Source organism: Salmo trutta, chromosome 21, assembly GCF_901001165.1.
Source record: "Salmo trutta chromosome 21, fSalTru1.1, whole genome shotgun sequence".
Taxonomy (NCBI): domain Eukaryota; kingdom Metazoa; phylum Chordata; class Actinopteri; order Salmoniformes; family Salmonidae; genus Salmo; species Salmo trutta.
In genome coordinates, this window is record NC_042977.1 from 48,953,415 (window position 1) to 48,980,914 (window position 27,500).

At 42.1% G+C, this 27,500-nt stretch overlaps 2 protein-coding genes across 8 annotated transcripts in view; both read right to left on the reverse strand.

The window, feature by feature from the left end:
* Nucleotides 1–4,655, reverse strand: part of LOC115157604 (ankyrin repeat domain-containing protein 12) — a 48,930-nt gene extending 44,275 nt beyond the window's left edge. For 3 of the 6 annotated variants that reach the window (XM_029705995.1, XM_029705991.1, XM_029705993.1), the window contains exon 1: nt 4,488–4,655. The gene's annotated coding sequence lies outside the window, so the exon portion shown is untranslated. Of the gene's footprint in view, nt 1–4,476 lie in introns of all 6 variants that reach the window. The other 3 variants (XM_029705996.1, XM_029705994.1, XM_029705992.1) reach the window with 2 other exon arrangements.
* A 1,315-nt stretch (nt 4,656–5,970) lies between these two features.
* ndufv2 (NADH:ubiquinone oxidoreductase core subunit V2) lies at nt 5,971–27,461 on the reverse strand. 2 transcript variants are annotated; one of them, XR_003868488.1, is made up of 9 exons: nt 27,321–27,461; nt 26,638–26,700; nt 18,181–18,243; nt 17,831–17,947; nt 17,326–17,494; nt 12,244–12,353; nt 9,650–9,726; nt 6,401–6,563; nt 5,971–6,005 (listed from the first exon to the last, which is right to left on the reverse strand). XR_003868488.1 is itself a non-coding variant. In XM_029705997.1 (8 exons), exons 1-8 carry the CDS (start codon nt 27,360–27,362, stop codon nt 6,470–6,472), a joined length of 735 nt encoding a protein of 244 aa, XP_029561857.1. In that variant the 5' UTR covers nt 27,363–27,461; the 3' UTR covers nt 6,374–6,469. The 2 variants fall into 2 exon arrangements, 1 of the variants encoding a protein (XP_029561857.1); XM_029705997.1 differs by lacking the exon at nt 5,971–6,005 and having other exon boundaries at nt 6,374–6,563.
* Nucleotides 27,462–27,500: the final 39 nt, after the last annotated feature.

A 27,500-nucleotide genomic window follows, 5' to 3' on the forward strand; every position in this document is an offset into this window, starting at 1 on the left:
GGGGTCAAGTGAACAAGGCCCAACAGGTCATGAGATGGCTGGCGATGATGTCATGAGAGGAGGATGAGTTAATTAGCGTTTGCTCTTCAAAAGTTCCCACTAAGTCACTCATAAGTCACTCGAGGACCAGACTACAGTCAATATATAAAAACACAGATATAATGGAGTAAACGGCTAGGTAGGGCTAAAGGAGGGAGGCCCTGCTCCTCTTCCACCGAGGGAGGCCCTGCTCCTCTTCCACCGAGGGACATTCTCTGAGCTTGTGGTAGTTGTGGACTGGACCCTATTTTTATTTATTTTTTTACAAGGAGCACTGTAGAGATTTACTACTGTGGTGGCGGTGGTGGACTGGCAGCGGCGGTGGACTTGTGGCGGTGGACTTGTGGCGGCGGTGGACTTGAGGCGGCGGTGGACTTGAGGCGGCGGTGGTGGTGGACTTGTCTAGTAATCCATCCATGTATGCATTTACTTGACAAAACCAACAATTGAGTCAGGTATGCATGTAGGTGGGTTAGTGGAACAATGGGATACCATCCTCAGGTGAATTACTTCAGCTTTCTTTACACAGGCAGCCCAATGCTGATCTTCTGCCAATAATTGGTATTTTTACCAATCAGATCTTTTGTCAATAACTGGACAAAAGATCAAGACTGGGCTCCTACACTTAGGAGGATTATCTCACACTGCCATCTGCCGTGTCGAAACCGCCTCACGCTGCCATCTGCCGTGCCCAAGCCGCCTCACGCTGCCATCTGCCGTGCCCAAGCCGCCTCACGCTGCCACCTGCCGTGCCCAAGCCGCCTCACGCTGCCATCTGCCGTGCCCAAGCCGCCTCACGCTGCCATCTGCCGTGCCCAAGCCGCCTCACGCTGCCACCTGCCGTGCCCAAGCCGCCTCACGCTGCCACCTGCCGTGCCCAAGCCGCCTCACGCTGCCACCTGCCGTGCCCAAGCCGCCTCACGCTGCCACCTGCCGTGCCCAAGCCGCCTCACGCTGCCACCTGCCGTGCCCAAGCCGCCTCACGCTGCCATCTGCCGTGCCCAAGCCGCCTCACGCTGCCATCTGCCGTGCCCAAGCCGCCTCACGCTGCCATCTGCCGTGCCCAAGCCGCCTCACGCTGCCATCTGCCGTGCCCAAGCCGCCTCACGCTGCCATCTGCCGTGCCCAAGCCGCCTCACGCTGCCACCTGCCGTGCCCAAGCCGCCTCACGCTGCCACCTGCCGTGCCCAAGCCGCCTCACGCTGCCATTTGCCGTGCCCAAGCCGCCTCACGCTGCCATCTGTGGTGAAAACAAATCGATACCAAAACGGCATCATTTGTTCCTTCATATCTTGTCCTCCATCTTTTTAAAATAGGGAGCCCGTTTGATCAAAACTTGTTTTCTCATGGGTTTCTTGTTCCTCTGTAGCAGACATATGGTGAGCAATATGTTTGGAACATCGAATGGCAATAAATAAATAAAATACACACAAAAAAATTTAAACAAATCACAGTACATATAGAAAATCGGCACCTAAGTATTGTGGTAATATCGTATAATGAGGTCCCTTGCCATTCCCAGCCCTAGCTGGTGGAAGATCATGTACTGAGTAGAAACTGAACATCACAACACTACTCTTAAAACATAGTCACTTTGTTCTTGTCTCCCATTTCCACAGGAACAGCATTAGTCCACTTCTGAGTGAGGGTTGAAATCTGGTGTATGATATGTACGCCTTTTAATATAAAATGTATGTTTTTTTGATTGCAAAGCAACTTACAGTCATGAGTACATACATTTTATGTACGAGTGTTCCCGAGAATCAAACCCACTATCGTGGCATTGCAAGAGCCATGCTCGGCCAGCTGAGCTACAGTAGAGCATGGCGTGGAATGCCATCCTTTCCTTTCAAGGCCCTGAATAGCAGTGCTACAGGTGATTTGCTGCTATTGTAAAACATGTTATCAATTACTTCATAATCAGGTAAAGCTATAATTTAAAAAAAGTCAGTTTTACTAATGATATTGAAGGCATTAATGATAAATGAACAACCCAATTAGCCCAAAACATGACATTATACTCATTGTGAGAGTCCAAGACGAATTGTAAGTAATTGCCATTGCTTGCCGGTCGTTACTAAAGCTTCTGATGACCTGAGATGTCAAAACTGGGACATACGTCGACTAGGTGATATGGTTGCTATTAAAACGTATGTGAATTTCTTCATAAAACTGCAAGTCACTGACTGCATCAGAATCTCGAAACAAGTCAAATTGCAGTGTAATCTTGACTACAAAAAAAAATTAAAAATTAAGGATAGGATCTTGATCCTTTTTTACAAGATCGAAACCCGAGTGCCAATGCCTTCCCTGTGGCTCAGTTGGTAGAGCATGGTGTGTGCAACGCCAGGGTTGTCGGTTGGATTCCCATGGGGATGCCAGTACAAAAAAAAAATAAAAAAATGCATGAAAAAATGCATGAAATGAAATGTATGCATTCACTACTGTAAGTCGCTCTGGATAAGAGCGTCTGCTAAATGACTAAAATGTCAAATGTAAAAATGTTAACAAATGACCTGGGTCGGAGTGTAGGAGAGAGAGAGAGAGAGGAGGCTACTAGAAATCTTGTATTTGTTATTCCCCTCGTGTTGATCTTTGTCCAGCAGCTGCACTTGAAACTAGGAGATACTTGTGTTTAGTTCAGTGTCATTGAGTCAATGTTGCTGAGAAGGGATGATGTTTTGTGATCTAGAAGAGGAGTCGGAAAGGAACTTGGGTATTGTGGGCCTCGTATCGAATGCCATGACGTAGGTTAGTAGTAAATATTGGGACGGGGCTATTACAGTAAGATAAATTTAAAAAAAGGCACGTAACTACTAAATACATGTAATAACATGATCATTGACGTCAGGGTCAGAACTTATTTTAGTATATTGATTTAGCGCCATGTTTGACATTCAAACCAGAATTCTGTAATTGAGCCAAATAAATGACAGTTCATGGTGTCTGCATATTTTTCAAGTAAAATATATAAGACTAGTATATAGGACTAGTTGTGGTTTTCAACATGTTTGTGATTAAGACTGAAAACCTAGGTTTATTCACTACGGTTTCTGTAATTAAGTTCTTTATTACACACATTTTTGCTATGCTTTTACTATTTAGGGTAGGGTTCAAAACATATGTTTAGTAAGAAATATGATTTTATATATAAAATTGAATTTTTAAATAAAATGTAGGCCTATTTGAAACTCTATATTCATAGATTCAGTGATATCATTGCTGCCTCACTCAAAACAATAGTGTGATATCGATTCCAACCTGAACTGCACTGATATTAGGCTTTACAAAAATACTGCAACAACATGGGTAGGGTAGAAATGAAATCGCCCTTGATTTGATATTTCATCATGCTTCATGGAAACAGTTCATTCTGCAACCATTGTGGCTTTAATCCTGTAAAAGGAGTTTCTTCTGCCATTGTCATGAACGAGAATGGTTTCAAGTAATTTTCAGCTATACATCTGCACTGGTGGCTTGCTTTTGCGTAGGATCTGAGTGAGATATATATATATATATATATATCTTGATACGTCCTTTAGACAAAAGGTTTCCAGAGCGAAGGACGGTCACACTACAGACACAGCTTTGTACCATCCAACACACCCCCAGATTATTGGCTAGCTGCTGCTGCTACCGCTTGTAAGGTGTCAGATAGCGCACGTTTGACTGTGCAGTGGCGTTTGCAAATCATTGTTGCTACAATGTGCATATTACAGATTCAAATATTTGCCACATTGTGTTTTAATTACAAGCATATGGACAGAAACGCAGCGACTTTAGTTAGCTAGCTTCCTAACTAAAGGAAAACGGTAGCTAGCTATCAGAAAATAGCATGCCTTACGTTACGTTGGGCGCAAAAAAAAAGAATTATTGTAATGTGAGCTAGCTTAGCCACCTTAAAAAAAGGACTAGCCAGTTTGTTTCGTAACGTAACTTGCGAACATTAGCTGGTCATTTTACTATGCAGCATGGTATGTTTAGAGAACATTTATTATACATTTTTTAAGGTTTTGAAGACTTAAAAAAAGAGAACAAAACAAGCCAGTATAAAACAAAAGCCCGCTGAGGCGAATGCCTTTTTCCCCTCCCCTGTGCTAGCTAGTTACGCGTCGGCTAGCTGAAGCTGGCAAGCTAACTAACCAGTTTTGCCCTCGACACAAACAGCACACGCTACAATTCTCCATATTCTTGGCGCAAAAAAAAATAAGAAACTTAACCACAATAATGCCTGTAACTAAATATAAAAAATGTCATTTAAAAAAAATAACAAATAATGTGTATCTAAAGCACATGACATACCCCGCTGTGTCATAACATTACATTTTATGAACGCAGTTACGTCAAAGTTAGCTACCTTGCTAATAGCTACACCAACTAGCCAGATGGCTAACTTGGGTTCTGATTATTGGCAACAACAAAAAAAAAAAATCTTACTTTCTGCTTACCTTTCCAAGGTTGCTCATTCGTGTTCAGCCATGAATATGAACAACGTAGTATTATATAAACAGTAATTTTGTTTCTTTTCCCCCCCCCTACCACCCAAAAAAATAAATAATAATTGAACATGAACAGTAGCTAGCTAGCTAGCCTACGACTGTGTGACGTCTCTTTGCAGTTTTATCGTTGGGTTTGAAAACATCCCCCAGTCCGACCGACCGTCTCCAAGGAGAAACCCAGCGAGCGGCTGTCCCATTGGCGGAGAACAGTCATGTGATCCAACTCAGCCCTGCCGAGGCTCTCTACCTACAGTCTGGTCTCTGCTGGAATAATGACTTATGTCAAGCAGATTTTTTTTTTAAAACCATTTTCTAAAAAATTAAAATAAAAAAAAAACGGATAGAAAAGCTTTGGCATCACAAACACATTCGTTAGGGTAACTAGCATGCACATTTATTTATAGTGTTTTTTTTTGTTTTTTTCGTTTATAGACACCGGAATCGTGAGTATTTTTTGCTTTTGTGAACGAGAGAGAGAGATGGAGAGAGAGATACATACATACATGGTGTGAGAGAGCGAGAGACAGAGAAAAAGAGAGAGAGACAGAGAGAGGAAGGAGAGAGGCGGTGACGTCATCTTTTTCCGCTGCGGCCGGTTGGGAATGTTCTCGAAACATGGTCGGATGAAGAAATAACACGAGAGGTAATCAGACTAGTGCATTGAAACGTCGTCCTCTCTTGTAAAATTGTTTCAATACAATTATTATTTTAATTTTAAATGTAACTGAATGTATAGACAGACTTGTATACTAGTTCCGTAAATGTGTTGCATCATTCCTGCCGCTTTCTAGTTACATTGGATTGTTGTGGCGCAGTGATATTTGCATTAGATTGACTATTAAAGCGCATGCGCGGTGGGGGAATATTACATTGCGGAAGAAAACAAGCTGAAAAATCAGGATGGGGGGAGGGGCAGTGGCTTTATGCACGGCCACCAGCATCCGGGCTTGAATGGAGATGACATAGAAAGGGGGTCCTTTGTTGGAGTAGGTTTAGGTTTATCATTTGGCATGGTTATTGAACATGAGTGCATTGCACCATATGTGTCAAGGCTTATCTGTTTAAAAAAAGGCACTGCATCGCAACTGTAGGTTTTACTACATACAGTTAGTTCATTGTAGAAGTGTTTGTTTACATGCGTTTTACTTTGCCCTCTCAGAAGTTCAATTTTGCTCTCAATAAAATAAATCAAGTTGGTTGTGATTGCTGTGTGAGATGTAGCAGCTGACAGATTATCCAATTCTTTCCTCGGGTTATTTTTTAAAGGAGATTAACTTTTGTCAAAATCTGCCTTGAATGTAATCTCGGCTGTTTCTAATGAATGGTACCTCCATTATAACGTAAATACTGTTGTATGTATCCATTTATTGTCAAGAGATAATTAGCAAATCTTTAACCTCAACTGACACACGGAATCAGTCCAACACCAAGAACAATTAAATTGGTATTTTATTTACATTATTATTAATGCTCCTCCACTTTACATCCTAGTGAGAGAGGTCTTCCTCCCCCCCATGTTATATAGATGTACGTCCAACATACTCCCTATGTAGCGCACTAGACTTGTCTCTGAATGTCCTTGAGTGGCCTGGCCAGAGCTCGGACGTGAACCCGATCGAACATCTCTGGAGAGACCTGAAAATAGTTGTGCAGCAGAGCCCTATGGGCCCTGGTCAAAAGTAGTGCACTATGTAAGCGATAAGGTGCTGTTCATATATACTAGTAGGTCCATAAATCGGTGCTCATTTTCAACCTAGCTTTAACTTTATGCCAAAGAAAATAGCAAAGGATGTCTTCCAATGATCTCAAATACAAATTGACACAGACACCAAAAGCACAATTAAATTGACATTTTATTTACATTATTATTAAGTTCATACACTTTGAACATCCTAGCGAACTTAGTCCTGGGCGTCCTGTTGTTCAGGTCTTTATAAATCAGCTCTGACGCCAAAACCAGGTCCTGGAGGAGGCTCAGACAGAGATGTCAGTCCACCTGCTGGCTCACAGGAGAAACGGCCATTCCTGGAAGATAAATAACAAAGAATTATTACATTTAGGAAATGTCAACAACAACGAGAAAAAAAAAGCTCTACTTTATATTAAATTTCCAGCACGACCCACAAAACATCAACAAATGTGAAAACAGCAGGTTTATGTTTTGTAGTTAAAAAGAGGAAGATGATAAAATAATTACACGTGCATTCAGAAAGTATTCGGATCCCTTGATGTTTTCCACATTTTGTTACGCAACAAACAGCCTTTTCTAAAATTGATTAAATTGTGTGTGTCCCCTTCAATCTACACACAATACCCCATAGTGACAAAGCAAAAACAGTTTTTTTTTTTTTTGAAATGTTTGCAAATTTATTAAATATAAAAAAAATGGAGACATCACATTTAGATAAGTAGTCAGAACCCTTTACTCGTTGAAGCACCTTAGGCAGTGATTACAGCCTCGAGTCTTCTTGGTTATGATGCTACAAGCTTGACACACCTGTATTTGGGGAGTTTCTCCCATTCTTCTCTGCAGATCCTCTCAAGCTCTGTCGGGTTGGATGGGGAGCGTCGCTGTACAGCTATTTTCAGGTCTCTCCAGAGATGTTAGATCGGATTCAAGTCCGGGCTCTGGCTGGGCCACTCAAGGACATTCAGTGACTTGTCCCGAAGCCACTTTTGCGTTGTCTTGGCTGTGTCTTTAGGGTCGTTGTCCTGTTGGAAGTTGAACATTCGCCGTAGTCTGAGGTCCTGAGTGCTCTGGAGCAGGTTTTCAGCAAGGATCTCTGTACTTTGCTTCGTTCATCTTTCCCTCGATCCTGATTAGTCTCCCAGTACCTGCCGCTGAAAAACATCACCGCAGCATGATGCTGCCACCCCCATGCTTCACCGTAGGGATGGTGCCAGGTTTCCTCCAGGTGTGACATTTGGCATTCAGGCCAAAGAGTTCAATCTTGGTTTCATCAGACCAGAGAATCTTGTTTCTCATGGTCTGAGAATCCTTTAGGTAAACTCCAAAAGGGTTGTTCCTACAATCAAGTTGTAGAAACATCTGAAGGATGATCAATGGAAACAAGATGCACCTATGCTCAAATTTCAAATCTCATAGCAAAGGGTCTGAATACTTATGTAAATAAGGTATTTTTTATATTTAATACATTTAAATAAAAAAATCTACCCGTTTTCGCTGTCATTATGGGGTAGTACAGCCATTTTACAATAAGGCTGTAACATAACAAAATGTGGAAAAAGTCAAGGGGTCTGAATACTTTCCGAATGCACTGCACTTTGGCAAATTTATTTTTAAAAATAACAAAAACCTTGTTTACATAAGTATTCAGACCCTTTGCTATGATACTCAATTGTGCTCTGGTGCATCCTGTTTCAATTGATCATCCTTGAGATGTTCCTACAACTTGATTGGAGTCCACCTGTGGTAAATTCAATTGATTGGACATGATTTGGAAAGGCACACACCTGTCTATACAAGGTCCCACAGTTGACAGTGCATGTCAGAGCAAAAACCAAGCCAAGAGATTGAAGGAATTGTCCGTTGAGCTCCGAGTCAGGATTGTGTTGAGGCACAGATCTGTGGAAGGGTACCAAAACATTTCTGCAGCATTGAAGGCCCCCAAGAACACAATGGCCTCCATCATTCTTAAATGGAAGAAGTTTGGAACCACCAAGACTCTTCCTAGAGCTGGCCGCCCTGCCAAACTGAGCAATCGGGGGAGAAGGGCCTTGGTCAGGGAGGTGAGCAAGAACCTGATGGTCACTCTGACAGAGCTCCAGAGTTCCTCTGCGGATATGGGAGAACCTTCCAGAAGGACAACCATCTCTGCAGCACTCCACCAAATCAGGCCTTTATGGTAGAGTAGCCAGATGGAAGCCACTCCTCAGTAAAAGGCACGACAGCCCGCTTCAAGTTTGCCAAAAGGCACTTTAAGACAAAAACAAAATTCTCTGGTCTGATGAAACCAAGATTGAACACTTTGGCCTGAATGCCAAACGTCACATCTGGAGGAAACCTGGCATCATCCCTATGGTGAAGCATGGTGGTGGCAGCATCATGCTGTGGGGATGTTTTTCAGCGGCAGGGACTGGGAGACTAGTGAGGATCGAGGCAAAGATGAACGGAGCAAAGTACCTTCCAACAGGACAACGACCCAAAGCACACAGTCAAGACAACACAGGGATGGCTTCGGGACAAATCTCTGAATGTCCTTGAGTGGCCCAGCCAGAGCCCGGACTTGAACATTTCTGGAGAGACCTGAAAATAGCTGTGTAGCGACACTCCCCATCCAACCTGACAGAGCTTGAGAGGATCTGCATAGAACAATGGGAGAAACTCCCCAAATACAGGTGTACCAAGCTTGTAGCTTCATACCCAAGAAGACTCGAGGCTGTAATCGCTGCCTAATGTGCTTCAACAAAGTACTGAGTTAAGGGTCTGAATACTTATGTAAATTATCAGTTTATTATTTATTTATAATAAATGTACTAACATTTCTAAAAACGTGTTTTGCTTTGTCATTATGGGGTATTGTGTGTTGATGGGGGGGAACAATTTCATCCATTTTTAGATTAATCTAATGTAACAAAATGTGGAAAAATTCAAGGGGTCTGAATACTTTCTGAATGCACCCCACACACACTAGAAACAATAGTTTACTTAGATCTCTATCAATTTCTTTGCAAGATTAAACGATCAACCGGTTGTAAAAAAGCACCAGTGTCAAAACGTTAAGTCTTCATAGTTCACTGCTAGACAAGTAACATGCTGTTACATTGTATGGATAGGCAAAGCACCAGTCCAGTACTATGTCGTCGTCGACACAGTTCAGTGCTGAACAACATGCTGTTGTATTGTATATGAGTTACGGCCCTGTGTTTCTCGCAATCATGCGACATGCCTGGATTTTAAACATTTTTTATTTTTTTTTATTTAAAAATACAGTTTTTCATCAAACTCCCCTAATTCTTTGTCAGATGTTCCAGCACCATCCTCAGTCAATTGCTTACATTTTAAAATAAAAGGAAAAAATATTACTATGACACACAATTGCGCAAAACACAAGACCGTAAATATGATATGAGGCGATAGACATTCATACCTGGGTCCAGGCGGAGGGACTTTCCCAGCTTTCAGTTCGTCAAGGATCTGATCAATGTCTTTAGGACTCAGGTCCTCCTGTAAATCAGAGGGCAGCAACACATCACATTAGTGGTTTTCCAACTAACAGACGGTAGATACTAACGGAGAACTAGAGACCGACTAACAGACGGTAGATACTAACGGAGAACTAGAGACCGACTAACAGACGGTAGATACTAACGGAGAACTAGAGACCGACTAACAGACGATACTAACGGAGAACTAGAGACCAACTAACAGACGGTAGATACTAACGGAGAACTAGAGACCAACTAACAGACGGTAGATACTAACGGAGAACTAGAGACCGACTAACAGACGGTAGATACTAACGGAGAACTAGAGACCGACTAACAGACGGTAGATACTAACGGAGAACTAGAGACCGACTAACAGACGGTAGATACTAACGGAGAACTAGAGACCAACTAACAGACGGTAGATACTAACGGAGAACTAGAGACCGACTAACAGACGGTAGATACTAACGGAGAACTAGAGACCAACTAACAGACGGTAGATACTAACGGAGAACTAGAGACCGACTAACAGACGGTAGTAACGGAGAACTAGAGACCAACTAACAGACGATACTAACGGAGAACTAGAGACCGACTAACAGACGGTAGATACTAACGGAGAACTAGAGACCAACTAACAGACGGTAGATACTAACGGAGAACTAGAGACCAACTAACAGACGGTAGATACTAACGGAGAACTAGAGACCAACTAACAGACGGTAGATACTAACGGAGAACTAGAGACCAACTAACAGACGGTACTAACGGAGAACTAGAGACCAACTAACAGACGGTACTAACGGAGAACTAGAGACCAACTAACAGACGGTAGGTACTAACGGAGAACTAGAGACCGACTAACAGACGGTAGATACTAACGGAGAACTAGAGACCGACTAACAGACGGTAGATACTAACGGAGAACTAGAGACCGACTAACAGACGGTAGATACTAACGGAGAACTAGAGACCGACTAACAGACGGTAGATACTAACGGAGAACTAGAGACCGACTAACAGACGGTAGATACTAACGGAGAACTAGAGACCGACTAACAGACGGTAGATACTAACGGAGAACTAGAGACCAACTAACAGACGGTAGATACTAACGGAGAACTAGAGACCAACTAACAGACGGTAGATACTAACGGAGAACTAGAGACCAACTAACAGACGGTAGATACTAACGGAGAACTAGAGACCGACTAACAGACGGTAGATACTAACGGAGAACTAGAGACCGACTAACAGACGGTAGATACTAACGGAGAACTAGAGACCAACTAACAGACGGTAGATACTAACGGAGAACTAGAGACCAACTAACAGACGGTAGATACTAACGGAGAACTAGAGACCAACTAACAGACGGTAGATACTAACGGAGAACTAGAGACCAACTAACAGACGATACTAACGGAGAACTAGAGACCAACTAACAGACGGTAGGTACTAACGGAGAACTAGAGACCAACTAACAGACGATACTAACGGAGAACTAGAGACCGACTAACAGACGGTAGATACTAACGGAGAACTAGAGACCGACTAACAGACGGTAGATACTAACGGAGAACTAGAGACCGACTAACAGACGGTAGATACTAACGGAGAACTAGAGACCGACTAACAGACGGTAGATACTAACGGAGAACTAGAGACCAACTAACAGACGGTAGATACTAACGGAGAACTAGAGACCAACTAACAGACGGTAGATACTAACGGAGAACTAGAGACCGACTAACAGACGGTAGATACTAACGGAGAACTAGAGACCAACTAACAGACGGTAGATACTAACGGGGAACTAGAGACCAACTAACAGACGATACTAACGGAGAACTAGAGACCGACTAACAGACGGTACTAACGGAGAACTAGAGACCAACTAACAGACGATACTAACGGAGAACTAGAGACCGACTAACAGACGGTACTAACGGAGAACTAGAGACCAACTAACAGACGGTAGATACTAACGGAGAACTAGAGACCAACTAACAGACGATACTAACGGAGAACTAGAGACCGACTAACAGACGGTACTAACGGAGAACTAGAGACCAACTAACAGACGGTAGATACTAACGGAGAACTAGAGACCAACTAACAGACGGTAGATACTAACGGAGAACTAGAGACCAACTAACAGACGGTAGATACTAACGGAGAACTAGAGACCAACTAACAGACGGTAGATACTAACGGAGAACTAGAGACCAACTAACAGACGGTAGATACTAACGGAGAACTAGAGACCGACTAACAGACGGTAGATACTAACGGAGAACTAGAGACCGACTAACAGACGGTAGATACTAACGGAGAACTAGAGACCGACTAACAGACGGTCTCTTCTCTAGTTCTCCGTTAGTATCTACCAACTAACAGAAAACTTGTTTACTCATGGCTCTCTCTTGTTCCTCTGCAGCAATAAAAATCACAGTATGGAATCTCAATACATTTTGTATCGGCACTTAAGTATGGTGAGGTTCCTGGCCATTCCCAGACCTGGTATACTCACGTAGTAGTTGTCGTTGATCTGGACCATGGGAGCGTTAACACAGGCACCAAGACACTCCACCTCTATTAGAGAGAACATCTTGTCTGCAGTCATCCCTCCTGCCTTGATGCCTGAGGGAGGAGGAAGAAGATGTTTAGGCTTATAAGACTGATCTGATGGACGGATTGGTGAACTGGTCCCAGATCAGTTTGTGCTTTTGCCAGTGACATTGTCAAGCCAAATATGTTCTGCATGACAATTGGATAAAGAGTTGGGCAAGAGAACAGAAACCGACTGGAAACCCGGCATCTAGACACTGGAAAAGAACCGACTTTATATTCGTTAAGTAGTGAAAAATTATTTTAATTGATTCATAGTTCTCCTAGATCTCCGAAGCTAGCTTAATGCTCTACTCTAAACAATCCATTACTGTTGTGTACACTAGGGTTGGGCGATATTACAATAGCATCATCTACCTACGACGATTGACAGCCATTGGTAACGAAATCGTAATGCGACTATAGCCTACACCCATTCTTCATTAGCTTTTCTCGGACACTCTAACTACACTATATATACAGCAGTATGTATGAATACCTACACTATATACACAGCAGTATGTATGAATACCTACACTATATACACAGCAGTATGTATGAATACCTACACTATATACACAGCAGTATGTATGAATACCTACACTATATACACAGCAGTATGTATGAATACCTACACTATATACACAGCAGTATGTATGAATACAATACCTACACTATATACACAGCAGTATGTATGAATAACTACACTATATATACAGCAGTATGTATGAATACCTACACTATATACACAGCAGTATGTATGAATACCTACACTATATACACAGCAGTATGTATGAATACCTACACTATATACACAGCAGTATGTATGAATACCTACACTATATACACAGCAGTATGTATGAATACCTACACTATATACACAGCAGTATGTATGAATAACTACACTATATATACAGCAGTATGTATGAATACCTACACTATATATACAGCAGTATGTATGAATACCTACACTATATACACAGCAGTATGTATGAATACCTACACTATATACACAGCAGTATGTATGAATACCTACACTATATACACAGCAGTATGTATGAATACCTACACTATATATACAGCAGTATGTATGAATACCTACACTATATACACAGCAGTATGTATGAATACCTACACTATATACACAGCAGTATGTATGAATACCTACACTATATACACAGCAGTATGTATGAATACCTACACTATATATACAGCAGTATGTATGAATACCTACACTATATACACAGCAGTATGTATGAATACCTACACTATATACACAGCAGTATGTATGAATACCTACACTATATACACAGCAGTATGTATGAATACCTACACTATATACACAGCAGTATGTATGAATACCTACACTATATACACAGCAGTATGTATGAATACCTACACTATATACACAGCAGTATGTATGAATACCTACACTATATACACAGCAGTATGTATGAATACCTACACTATATACACAGCAGTATGTATGAATACCTACACTATATACACAGCAGTATGTATGAATACCTACACTGTATACACAGCAGTATGTATGAATACCTACACTATATACACAGCAGTATGTATGAATACCTACACTATATACACAGCAGTATGTATGAATACCTACACTATATACACAGCAGTATGTATGAATACCTACACTATATACACAGCAGTATGTATGAATACCTACACTATATACACAGCAGTATGTATGAATACCTACACTATATACACAGCAGTATGTATGAATACCTACACTATATACACAGCAGTATGTATGAATCCCTACACTATATATACAGCAGTATGTATGAATACCTACACTATATATACAGCAGTATGTATGAATACCTACACTATATATACAGCAGTATGTATGAATAACTACACTAAATATACAGCAGTATGTATGAATACCTACACTATATATACACAGCAGTATGTATGAATACCTACACTATATATACAGCAGTATGTATGAATAACTACACTAAATATACAGCAGTATGTATGAATAACTACACTATATATACAGCAGTATGAGGACTAACTACACTATATATACAGCAGTATGAGGACTAACTACACTATATATACAGCAGTATGTATGAATACCTACACTATATATACAGCAGTATGTATGAATACCTACACTATATATACAGCAGTATGTGGACTAACTACACTATATATACAGCAGTATGTATGAATACCTACACTATATATACAGCAGTATGTATGAATACCTACACTATATATACAGCAGTATGTGGACTAACTACACTATATATACAGCCGTATGAGGACTAACTACACTATATATACAGCAGTATGTATGAATACCTACACTATATATACACAGCAGTATGTATGAATACCTACACTATATATACAGCAGTATGTGGACTAACTACACTATATATACAGCAGTATGTATGAATACCTACACTATATATACAGCCGTATGAGGACTAACTACACTATATATACAGCAGTATGTATGAATACCTACACTATCTATACAGCAGTATGTGGACTAACTACACTATATATACAGCAGAATGTATGAATACCTACACTATATATACAGCCGTATGAGGACTAACTACACTATATATACAGCAGTATGTATGAATACCTACACTATATATACAGCAGTATGTATGAATACCTACACTATATATACAGCAGTATGTATGAATACCTACACTATATAAACAGCAGTATGTGGACACCCCTTCAAATGAGTGGATTCGGCTATTTCAGCCACACCCGTTGCTGACAGGTGTATACAAATGAGCACACAGCCATGCAATCTCCATAGACAAACATTGACAGAAGAATGGCCTGTACTGAAAAACTCAGTGACTTTCAACGTGGCACCGTCATAACAAGTCAGTTTGTTACATTTCTGCCCTGCTAGAGCTGCCCCCGGGTCAACTGTAAGGGCTGTTAATGTGAAGTGGAAACGTCGAGGAACAACAACAGCTCAGTCAGGAAGAGGTAGGCCACACAAGCTCACAGAACAGGACTGCCAAGTGTTGAAGAGCATAGCGCTTAAAAAACGTCTATCCTCGGGTTGCAACACTCACTACCGAGTTCCAAACTGCCTCTGGAAGCAACGTCAGCACAAGAACTGTTAGTCGGGAGCTTCATGAAATGGGTTTCCATGGCTGAGCAGCCGCACACAAGCCTAAAAATCACCATGCGCAATGCCAAGCATCATTTGGAGTGGTATAAAGCTCGCCGCCATTGGACTCTGGAGCAGTGGAAACACGTTCTCTGGAGTGATGAATCACGCGTCACCATCTGGCAGTCCGACGAATGAATCTGGGTTTGGCGGATGCGAGGAGAACTGTACCTGCCCCAATGCATAGAGCCAACTGTAAAGTTTGGTGGAGGAGGAATAATGATCTGAGGATGTTTTTCATGTTTCGGGCTAGGCCCCTTAGTTCCAGCGAAGGGAAATTATTAATGCTACAGCATACAATGACATTCTTCAAGATTCTGTGCTTCCTACTTTGTGACAACAGTTTGGGGAAGGCCCTTTCCTGTTTCAGCATGACAATGCCCCCGTGCACAAGGCAAGGTCCATACAGAAAAGGTTTGTTGAGATCGGTGTGGAAGAACTTGACTGGCCTGCACAGAGCCCTGACCTCAACCCCATCAAATACCTTTGGGATGAATTGGACCGCCGACTGCGAGACAGACCTAAACCGCCCAACCTCACTAATGCTGTTGTGGCTGAATGGAAGCAAGTCCCCGTAGCAATGTTCCAACATCTAGTGGAAAGCCTTCCCAGAAGAGTGGAGGCTGTTATAGCAGCAATGTTCCAACATCTAGTGGAAAGCCTTCCCAGAAGAGTGGAGGCTGTTATAGCAGCAATGTTCCAACATCTAGTGGATAGCTTAAAATACCTAAGGTAGCGAGGTGACTAACTATGTCAATAGCCTATAGAAACATCTAAAATTACAAGTTTTAATCAAGTTTAAGCTTTATTAAGAAAAATGATCCATGCGGCCAACGGCCAGGATAACCCCTCCATGTGAGGTCAAAAACCAAATGGCCAATAACCCATCCTCCTACTGGCCTATCACAAACCAAATGGCCAATAACCCATCCTCCTACTGTCCTATCACAAACCAAATGGCCAATAACCCATCCTCCTACTGTCCTATCACAAACCAAATGGCCAATAACCCATCCTTCTACTGGCCTATCACAAACCAAATGGCCAATAACCCATCCTCCTACTGGCCTATCACAAACCAAATGGCCAGTAACCCATCCTCCTACTGGCCTATCACAAACCAAATGGCCAATAACCCATCCTCCTACTGGCCTATCACAAACCAAATGGCCAATAACCCATCCTTCTACTGGCCTATCACAAACCAAATGGCCAATAACCCATCCTCCTACTGGCCTATCACAAACCAAATGGCCAATAACCCATCCTCCTACTGGCCAATAACCCATCCTCCTACTGTCCTATCACAAACCAAATGGCCAATAACCCATCCTTCTACTGGCCTATCACAAACCAAATGGCCAATAACCCATCCTCCTACTGGCCTATCACAAACCAAATGGCCAATAACCCATCCTCCTACTGGCCTATCACAAACCAAATGGCCAATAACCCATCCTTCTACTGGCCTATCACAAACCAAATGGCCAATAACCCATCCTCCTACTGGCCTATCACAAACCAAATGGCCAATAACCCATCCTCCTACTGGCCAATAACCCATCCTCCTACTGTCCTATCACAAACCAAATGGCCAATAACCCATCCTCCTACTGTCCTATCACAAACCAAATGGCCAATAACCCATCCTCCTACTGGCCTATCATAAAAACCCTTCCATGTGAGATCAAAAAACAAAATGGCCACACAGACACATGTTCATCTGACATATACACAATAATAAAAAATAAAATCAACATCTTCACTTTGATCCCCTTTCGTGTCTGGGTCCGCCTGTTGATCTCTTACCCAGTTTGTTCTGGATGGCCTCCAGGATGCTGTCAGAATCGCAAAGCATGCAGGGAGTTGTAGTGCAAATCTGGATGTGGTACTTCCCCACGGGCTGCCTCAGGAACATGGTGTAGAAGGTCGCTACCTCATAGATCCTCATCGGAGGGACCTCGAGCACCTCGGCCACCTGGGAGAAGAGAGGAAAATGTATATTTAAAAAAATAAAAAAAATAAAATAGAGGCTTGTTAACAAAAAAAGCTGTAGCATTGAGTTAAAGTGTAATCAGTACAGTAATGGATGAATGACTCGGTTTCTAAATGGCTCGTCCCTATTGATCACGCTCCTGGTCTGCGAATAGAGATTCTCACGTAATTCTGTGGTTCAATAAATCTACATCAGCGTGTAACTCATCCATTCTCATTATGTCCATTTAAATCTGTTGCTACAAATGCAAACCAGATTAACGTACTCTATTCTGAAGCAAACAGATGCCTCAGTCAGGATATTGATTGATTGATTTACCTTGTTCATGGCTGAGATGGGGAGCCATCCATGCTGTCTCTGAGCCAGGTCCAATACAGGGATGGTGGCGGCCTGTTTGTGGCCCTCAGGGTACATACTAATGATAGCATCAATCCTCTAAAACAACAAAACAGCTTTCCTTAGTGATGGTATATGATGTGGTTTGTTGATAAGAACAGAGAATGTGATTTGTTTATAAAAGCTTCCTTCATAAAAATGAGTTGTGAAATTGATGTGATTTACATTGTAATAAACTGGTGTTTTAATAGTTTGTTGTTGTTGTTGTTTAGCCTTGATTTGCAGTCATTTCTTTAAATAATAATAATGATGCTCTGACATCATCCGCTCACCTTCAGGTTGTCCACAGTGAACTCAAAAGGAGTATCTGGGTTGTTGTCAGGTGTGTCTCTGTGCTACAGTGGAAAGAAAAACAACAGTTTTACACAATGTTCAATTAGTAAAGCTACCAAGTCATCAGGAAAAGGACAATCTCCCCCATGGGAGAGGAAAGCCCAAGGCGATCGAGATATAGGCTTTATCTACACCAATGGGAGCGCTGTATCCAACAACATAAACCGAGTTCACAGGCAGACCAATTCTGATATCTTTTTTTCCTTTCTTCCCTCTCACTAATTCTTCTTTTCACCAATTAGATCAGCTCTGAAAACAATTTTGTACAAAGTACTGATGTGATTGGTCAAAAACACCAATCACGTGAAAAATCTCAGAATTACGCACCTTGTGTAAAACGCAGCCAATATTGACACTACAGGAAATGTGCCACTGCCCCCTTGGCTAAAATGGTCATCATAAAAATGCACAAGCCATAGTTGTAGCTCACGTAGGTAGGGGCTTTGTTGAATCTCTTCTCTAAAGGCAATATAACATGTCTCTCTGCCAAGGGACTGTTACCATGCCATGTTTCCATCACCTGAGTAGAAGCTACATTCATGTGATGTTGTTTCAACAGTAACCACTAACACCTAGTGACGGGGGAGATTGGGTTATTTGTATAGACAGTAGAATATCGCAATATATAATATATATACAGTAGAATATCGCAATATATAATATATTTGTATATACAGTAGAATATCGCAATATATAATATATATATATTTGTATATACAGTAGAGTATCATAATATATATATATACTGCTCAAAAAAAACAAGGGTACACTTAAACAACACATCCTAGATCTGAATGAATGAAATAATCTTATGAAATACTTTTTTCTTTACATAGTTGAATGTGCTGACAACAAAATCACACAAAAATAATCAATGGAAATCCAATTTATCAACCCATGGAGGTCTGGATTTGGAGTCACACTCAAAATTAAAGTGGAAAACCACACTACAGGCTGATCCAACTTTGATGTAATGTCCTTAAAATAAGTCAAAATGAGGCTCAGTAGTGTGTGTGGCCTCCACGTGCCTGTATGACCTCCCTACAACGCCTGGGCATGCTCCTGATGAGGTGGCGGATGGTCTCCTGAGGGATCTCCTCCCAGACCTGGACTAAAGCATCCACCAACTCCTGGACAGTCTGTGTTGCAACGTGGCGTTGGTGGATGGAGCGAGACATGATGTCCCAGATGTGCTCAATTGGATTCAGGTCTGGGGAACGGGCGGGCCAGTCCATAGCATCAATGCCTTCCTCTTGCAGGAACTGCTGACACACTCCAGCCACATGAGGTCTAGCATTGTCTTGCATTAGGAGGAACCCAGGGCCAACCGCACCAGCATATGGTCTCACAAGGGGTCTGAGGATCTCATCTCGGTAACTAATGGCAGTCAGGCTACCTCTGGCGAGCACATGGAGGGCTGTGCGGCCCCCCCAAAGAAATGCCACCCCACACCATGACTGACCCACCGCCAAACCGGTCATGCTGGAGGATGTTGCAGGCAGCAGAACGTTCTCCACGGCGTCTCCAGACTCTGTCACGTGCTCAGTGTGAACCTGCTTTCATCTGTGAAGATCACAGGGCGCCAGTGGCGAATTTGCAAATCTTGGTGTTCTCTGGCAAATGCCAAACGTCCTGCACGGTGTTGGGCTGTAAGCACAACCCCCACCTGTGGACGTCGGGCCCTCATACCACCCTCATGGAGTCTGTTTCTGACCGTTTGAGCAGACACATGCACATTTGTGGCCTGCTGGAGGTCATTTTGCAGGGCTCTGGCAGTGCTTCTCCTGTTCCTCCTTGCACAAAGGCGGAGGTAACGGTCCTGCTGCTGGGTTGTTGTCCTCCTACGGCCTCCTCCACGTCTCCTGATGTACTGGCCTGTCTACTGGTAGCGCCTCCATGCTCTGGACACTACGCTGACAGACACAGCAAACCTTCTTGCCACAGCTCGTATTGATGTGCCATCCTGGATGAGCTGCACTACCTGAGCCACTTGTGTGGGTTGTAGACTCCGTCTCATGCTACCACTAGAGTGAAAGCACCGCCAGCATTCAAAAGTGACCAAAACATCAGCCAGGAAGCATAGGAACTGAGAAGTGGTCTGTGGTCCCCACCTGCAGAACCACTCCTTTATTGGGGGTGTCTTGCTAATTGCCTATAATTTCCACCTGTTGTCTATTCCATTTGCACAACAGCATGTGAAATTTATTGTCAATCAGTGTTGCTTCCTAAGTGGACAGTTTGATTTCACAGAAGTGTGATTGACTTGGAGTTACATTGTGTTGTTTAAGTGTTCCCTTTATTTTTTTGAGCAGTATATATATATATACACAGTAGAGTATCGCAATATATATATATATATATTTGTATATACAGTAGAGTATTGCAATATGTTTCTATATACAGTAGAGTATCGCAATATATGTGCAATATATATATTTGTATACACAGTAGAGAATCGCAATATATAATATATATGCAAAATATTTGTATATACAGTAGAGTATCGCAATATATATATATTTGTATATAGAGTAACGTAATATATATTTGTATATACAGCAGAGTATCGCAATATATTATATATACACAGTAGAGTATTGCAATATATATATAGATTTTTTTAACCTTTTTAATATAACATCCTACAGTAGTTGCATGATGCAATGCGTATGAAAGGCTGGTTCATATAGTTGAGTAGGCCAGACCTTGACAACAGTGTACTTGAACATGTACGAAACAAGGCATGGTCATATTGACTTAAGGTTCTTAGTGACAGTCACATCATAGTCTTGTGTTAGCCAGTGGTGTAAAGTACTTAAGTAAAAATACTTTAAAGTATTTTTACTTAAGAAGTTTTTTTGGTTATCTGTACTTTACTATTTATATTTGACTACTTTTACTTCACTATATTACTTAAGAAAATAATGTACTTTTTACTCCATACATTTTCCTTGACACCAAAAAGTATGTTACATTTTGAACGCTTGGCAGGACAGGAAAATGGTCCAATTCACACACTTATCAACCAAACATCCCTGGTCATCCCTACTAGCCTCTGATCTGGAGGACTCACTAAACAGAGAACATCCCTGGTCATCCCTACTGCCTCGGATCTGGAGGACTCACTAAACAGAGAACATCCCTGGTCATCCCTACTAGCCTCTGATCTGGAGGACTCACTAAACAGAGAACATCCCTGGTCATCCCTACTGCCTCGGATCTGGAGGACTCACTAAACAGAGAACATCCCTGGTCATCCCTACTGCCTCGGATCTGGAGGACTCACTAAACAGAGAACATCCCTGGTCATCCCTACTGCCTCTTATCTGGAGGACTCACTAAACAGAGAACATCCCTGGTCATCCCTACTGCCTCGGATCTGGAGGACTCACTAAACAGAGAACATCCCTGGTCATCCCTACTGCCTCTGATCTGGAGGACTCACTAAACACACATGCTTCCTTCAGCCTACCAGGTGCCCCCCATCTATCTTCAGAGCTCGTGCTGCTAGGAGACCTAAACTGGGACATGCTTAACACCCCAGCCATCCTACAATCTAAGCTTGATGCCCTCAATCTCACACAAATTATCAATGAACCTACCAGGTACCACCCCAAAGCCGTAAACACGGGCACCCTCATAGATATCATCCTAACCAACTTGCCCTCTAAATACACCTCTGCTGATTTCAACCAAGATCTCAGCGATCACTGCCTCATTGCCTGCATCCGTAATGGGTCAGCGGTCAAACGATCTCCACTCATCACTGTCAAACGCTCCCTGAAACACTTCAGCGAGCAGGCCTTTCTAATCGACCTGGCACGGGTATCCTGGAAGGATATTGACCTCATCCCGTCAGTAGAGGATGACTGGTTATTATTTTTAAGATGCCTTCCTCTCCATCTTAAATAAGCATGCCCCTTTCAAGAAATTTAGAACCAGGAACAGATATAGCCCTTGGTTCTCTCCAAACCTGACTGCCCTTAACCAACACAAAAACACCCTGTGGCGTTCTGCATTAGCATCGAACAGCCCCCGCGATATGCAACTTTTCAGGGAAGTTAGAAACCAGTATACACAGGCAGTTAGAAAAGCCAAGGCTAGCTTTTTCAAGCAGAAATTTGCTTCCTGCAACACAAACTCAAAAAAGTTCTGGGACACTGTAAAGTCCATGGAGAATAAGAACACCTCCTCCCAGCTGCCCACTGCACTGAGGATAGGAAACTCTGTCACCTTCGATAAATTCACAATATTTCTGAATTTCAATAAGCATTTTTCTACGGCTGGCCTTGCTTTCCACCTGGCTACCCCTACCGTGGTCAACAGCACTGCACCCCCTACAGCTACTCGCCCAAGCCTTCCCCATTTCTCCTTCTCCCAAATCCAGTCAGCTGATGTTCTGAAAGAGCTGCAAAATCTGGATCCCTACTAATCAGCCGGGCTAGACAATCTGGACCCTTTCTTTCTAAAATTATCTGCCAAAATTGTTGCAACCCCTATTACCAGCCTGTTCAACCTCTCTTTCGTATTGTCTGAGATCCCCAAAGATTGGAAAGCTGCCGCGGTCATCCCCCTCTTCAAAGGGGGAGAGACTCTAGACCCAAACTGCTACAGACCTATATCTACCCTACCCTGCCTTTCTAAAGGTCTTCGAAAGCCAAGTCAACAAACAGATTACCGACCATTTCGAATCCCACCGCACCTTCTCCGCTATGCAATCTGGTTTCAGAGCTGGTCATGGGTGCACCTCAGCCACGCTCAAGGTCCTAAACGATATCGTAACCGCCATCGGTAAGAAACAATACTGTGCTAATCACTGTATTCTTATCGGCAGACTCAACAGCCTTGGTTTCTCAGATGACTGCCTCGTCTGGTTCACCAACTACTTCTCTGATAGAGTTTAATGTGTCAAATCTGAGGGCCTGTTGTCCGGACCTCTGGCAGTCTCTATGGGGGTGCCACAGGGTTCAATTCTCGGGCAGACTCTTTTCTCTGTATATATATATATATATATATATATATATATATATATATATATATATATATATATATATCAATGATGTCGCTCTTGCTGCTGGTGATTCTCTGATCCGCCTCTATGCAGACGACACCATTCTGTATACATCTGGCCCTTCTTTGGACACTGTGCTAACAAACCTCCAAACGAGCTTCAATGCCATACAACTCTCCTTCCGTGGCCTCCAACTGCTTTTAAATGCTAGTAAAACTAATTGCATGCTCTTCAACCGATTGCTGCCCGCACCCTCCCGCCCGACTAGCATCACTACTCTGACCTAGAATATGTGGACAACTACAAATACCTAGGTGTCTGGTTAGACTGTCAACTCTCCTTCCAGACTCACATTAAGCATCTCCAATCCAAAATTAAATCTAGAATCGGCTTCCTATTTCGCCACAATGCCTCCTTCACTCACGCCGCCAAACATACCCTCGTAAAACTGACTATCCTACCGATCCTTGACTTCAGCTATGTCATTTACAAAATAGCCTCCAACACTCTACTCAGCAAACTGGATGTAGTCGACCACAGAGCCATCTGTTTTGTCACCAAAGCCCCATCTACTACCCACCACTGCGACCTGTATGCTCTCTTTGGCTGGTCCTGACTACGTATTCGTCGCCAAACCCACTGGCTCCAGATCATCTATAAGTCTTTGCTAGGTAAAGCCCCGCCTTATCTCAGCGCACTAATCACCATAGCAACACCCACCCGTAGCACACACTCCAGCAGGTATATTTCACTGGTCATCCCCAAAGCCAATTCCTCCTTTGGCCACCTTTCCTTCTAGTGCTCTGCTGCCAATGACTGGAACTAATTGCAAAAATCACTAAAGCTGGAGACTTATATCTCCCTCTCTAACTTTAAGCATCATCTGTCAGAGCAGCTTACCGACCACTGTACCTGTACATAGCCCATCTGTAAATAGCCCACCCAACTACCACATCCCTATATTATTACTTACCCTCTTGCTCTGTTGCATCCCAGTATCTCTACTTGCACATTCATCTTCTGCACATATATCACTCCAGTGTTAATTTGCTAAATTGTAATTACTTCGCTACTATGGCCTATTTATTGCCTTACTTCACACTGTAAATAGACGTTTTCTATTGTGTTATTGACTGTATGTTTGTTTCTCCCTGTTGTATTTTTTGTCGCACTGTTTTGCTTTATCTTATTATTTTCCAGGTCGCAGTTGTAAATGAGAACTTGTTCTCAACTGGCCTACCTGGTTAAATAAAATTGACACAATCCTGTCTCAGAGCTCTATGGACAATTCCTTCAACCTCATGGCTTTGTTTCTGCTCTGACATACACTGTCAACTGTGGGAACTTATATAGACAGGTGTGTGCCTTTCCAAATCATGTCCAATCAATTGAATTTACCACAGGTGGACTCCAATCAAGTCGTAGAAACATCTCAAGGATGATCAATGGAAACAGGATGCACCTGAGCTCAATTTATAGTCTCATAGCAAAGGGTCTGAATACTTATGTAAATAAGGTATTTCTGTTTTTTATACATTTGTAAAAATGTCCGTTTTTTTCTTTGTCATTATGGGGTATTGTGGGAAAGTATTTAATCCATTAGAATAAGGTAACAAAATGTGGAAAAGGTGAAGGGATCTGGATACTTTACAAATGCACTCTCATATTTACACAAGTTCTCACACCCGAGTCAATACTTCGTAGAAGAACCCATAGCAGCGATTACAGCTGTGAGTCTTTCTGGGTAAGTCTCTAAGAGCTTTCCACACCTGGATTGTACAACATTTGCCCATTATTCTTTTCAAAATTCTTCAAGCTCTGTCAAATTGTTTGGCTAGACAACCATTTTTAGGACTTGCCATAGATTTTGAAGCAGATGTAAGTCAAAACTGTAACTAGGCCACTCAGGAATATTCTGTGTCTTCTTGGTAAACAACTGCAGTGTAGATATGGCCTTGTGTTTTTCCGGTTATTGTCCTGCAGAAAGGTGAATTCCTTTCCCAGTGTCTGGTGGAAAGCAGACTGAACCAGGTTTTCCTCTAGGATTTTGCCTGTGCTTAGCTCCATGAAGTACATTTTTTTTATCCTGAAAAATGTCCCAGTCCTTAATGATTACAAGCATACCCATAACATGATGCAGCCACCACTATGCTTGAAAATATGCAGAGTGGTACTCAGTAATGTGTTGGATTTGACCCAAACATAAAATGTATTCAGGACAAGTGGTTTCCTTCCTCTCCGGCAACTGAGTTAGGAAGGACGCCTGTATCTTTGTAGTGACTGCGTGTATTGATACACCATCCAAAGTGTAATTAATAACTTCACTATGCTCAAAGGGATATTCAATGTCCTCTTTTTATTTTACCAATAGTTGTCGTTCTTTGCGAGGCATTGGAAAACCTCCCTGGTCTTTGTGGTTCTATCTGTGTTTGAAATTCACTGCTCGACTGAGGGACCTTACAGATAATTGTACGTGTGGGGGTACAGAGATGAGGTAGTCATTCATGAATCATGTTAAACACTATTATTGCACACAGAGTCCAAGCAACTTATTATGTGACTTGTTGCCATAAAAGGGGTTGAATACTTATTGACTCAAGACATTTCAGCTTTTCATATAATTAATATTATCTAAAAACAATTCCACTTTGACATGATGGGATATTGTGTGTAGTAGGCCAGTGACCCCAAACAAAATCTAAATTTAATCAGTTTTAAATTCAGGCTGTAATAATAACAAAATGCGTAAAAAGTAAAAGGGGTGTGAATACTTTCTGAAGTGATGATTCCGTTTCTTTTCCTTCGTTTAGAGGATGCAACTCAAGTAAACGTAGCTCAATTGAATCTTGTAGGCTAATATTTTTTGATGATTTCTCTCTCTCTCATTACGGAGTAATATCTCTAGCCACATTGAACAACATGATCTTGCATTGACACTGCCTTCTCACGAGGGAATTATCGCAACAGATCATAGCATTGTTGTTTGTTGTTCTTAAAAATTCTCCTTTTCTATATTGCACCAAATTTGCACACACCCTATATTATTCCATAACGTTGTCATGGAAAATATTAATGTCGTTTCCAACTAGCAATCAACAACTGTGCCGTAAATACGTCTGCATTATTGAACGTTAAGATTGCCGAAACGCCAGTCTCTTTGGCAAATGATAGGAATGGCAAGGAGTGAATGTTAACTAGAGAGACTGGTACCCAGACTAGCCTTGTGTGGCCATACTTTCAAATCTCGTCTTGGTAGGTAAGAAGCCTGGGCTTCTGAGGCTAGTCACATTAAGGATATAGTACAGTAAGGCTTTCTGACTAAGCTCTCTGATGAAACATCTGGTTGAAATCAGCGAGGCTACAGATCCTACACAGCAGCACTCACCACAAAGATGCCCCCAGCTCCAGCTCTGACAGCGGACTGGTGCAGACTCCTGACCTGCCTGGACTGAGAAGGTGGAACATTGACAGAACAAGAGACAGAGAAGAAGGATGTTAATGTGTGAATAAGGTTTGATTCTATGGAATACCAACCCAAAACGAATTTATTAAAGACTTCAACACCAACAGGACAATATGGCAGTGTGAGGAATGCAGCACCAGTTATAATGATGACCAGTGTGATTCAAAATTATTAAGAAGTTGCAAGGTAGCCGTGAAGCTAACTAGCCAAGGAACACTGCACGTTTGTTTACTAGTAAAGCCAGCAAACTATGCAAGGCTCTTTTACGCTAGCTAACTCAATTAGCCAGTCAGGAAGCTTTAGCTAGCGAACTGACAAGGACAAGATGTATTTTCACAAACCTTCAATCAACATTATTGTTCAGATTAATATTTTACTAAATCATTACTCTAATGAAAGTGTAGCTATTTTTGTAGCTAATTTGGCTCGTGTAGCTAGCTACTAGCTAGCGAACGAACAATGTAACTAGCTAGCTAGCCAGTCCGCTAGCTAGGCCGCTTGCCCTTGTCAAGTGTCATGCAACATATCTCATTAAATTCTCATAAAACGTAATGATTCTTAACTGATAATGTTAGCTTAACGTGAGTACATTGTTATAACCATACCGTTTGCGATACAACAGATCGAATTGCAGAAGTTAAAAACATATTGACAGCGTAGTTTTGTCCCGTTGATACAACACTTATCGGACGACAGCAAAGTGGCTGGACATCGATTTACGGTGCTCTCGATTGAGCGGGTCTGGTTTACGCAACGTGTTTACGTCTGAAGTGAAACTAATCGAC

Coding starts and splice junctions, on each gene's coding strand:
- ndufv2 (XM_029705997.1), bottom strand. CDS start 27,362: ATGTTTTTAACTTCTGCAATTCGATCTGTTGTATCGCAAACG. Junction 17,495..17,830: donor CCATCTCAGCCATGAACAAG/GTAAATCAATCA, acceptor CTCTTCTCCCAG/GTGGCCGAGGTGCTCGAGGT. Junction 9,727..12,243: donor AGATCAACGACAACTACTAC/GTGAGTATACCA, acceptor TCTGATTTACAG/GAGGACCTGAGTCCTAAAGA.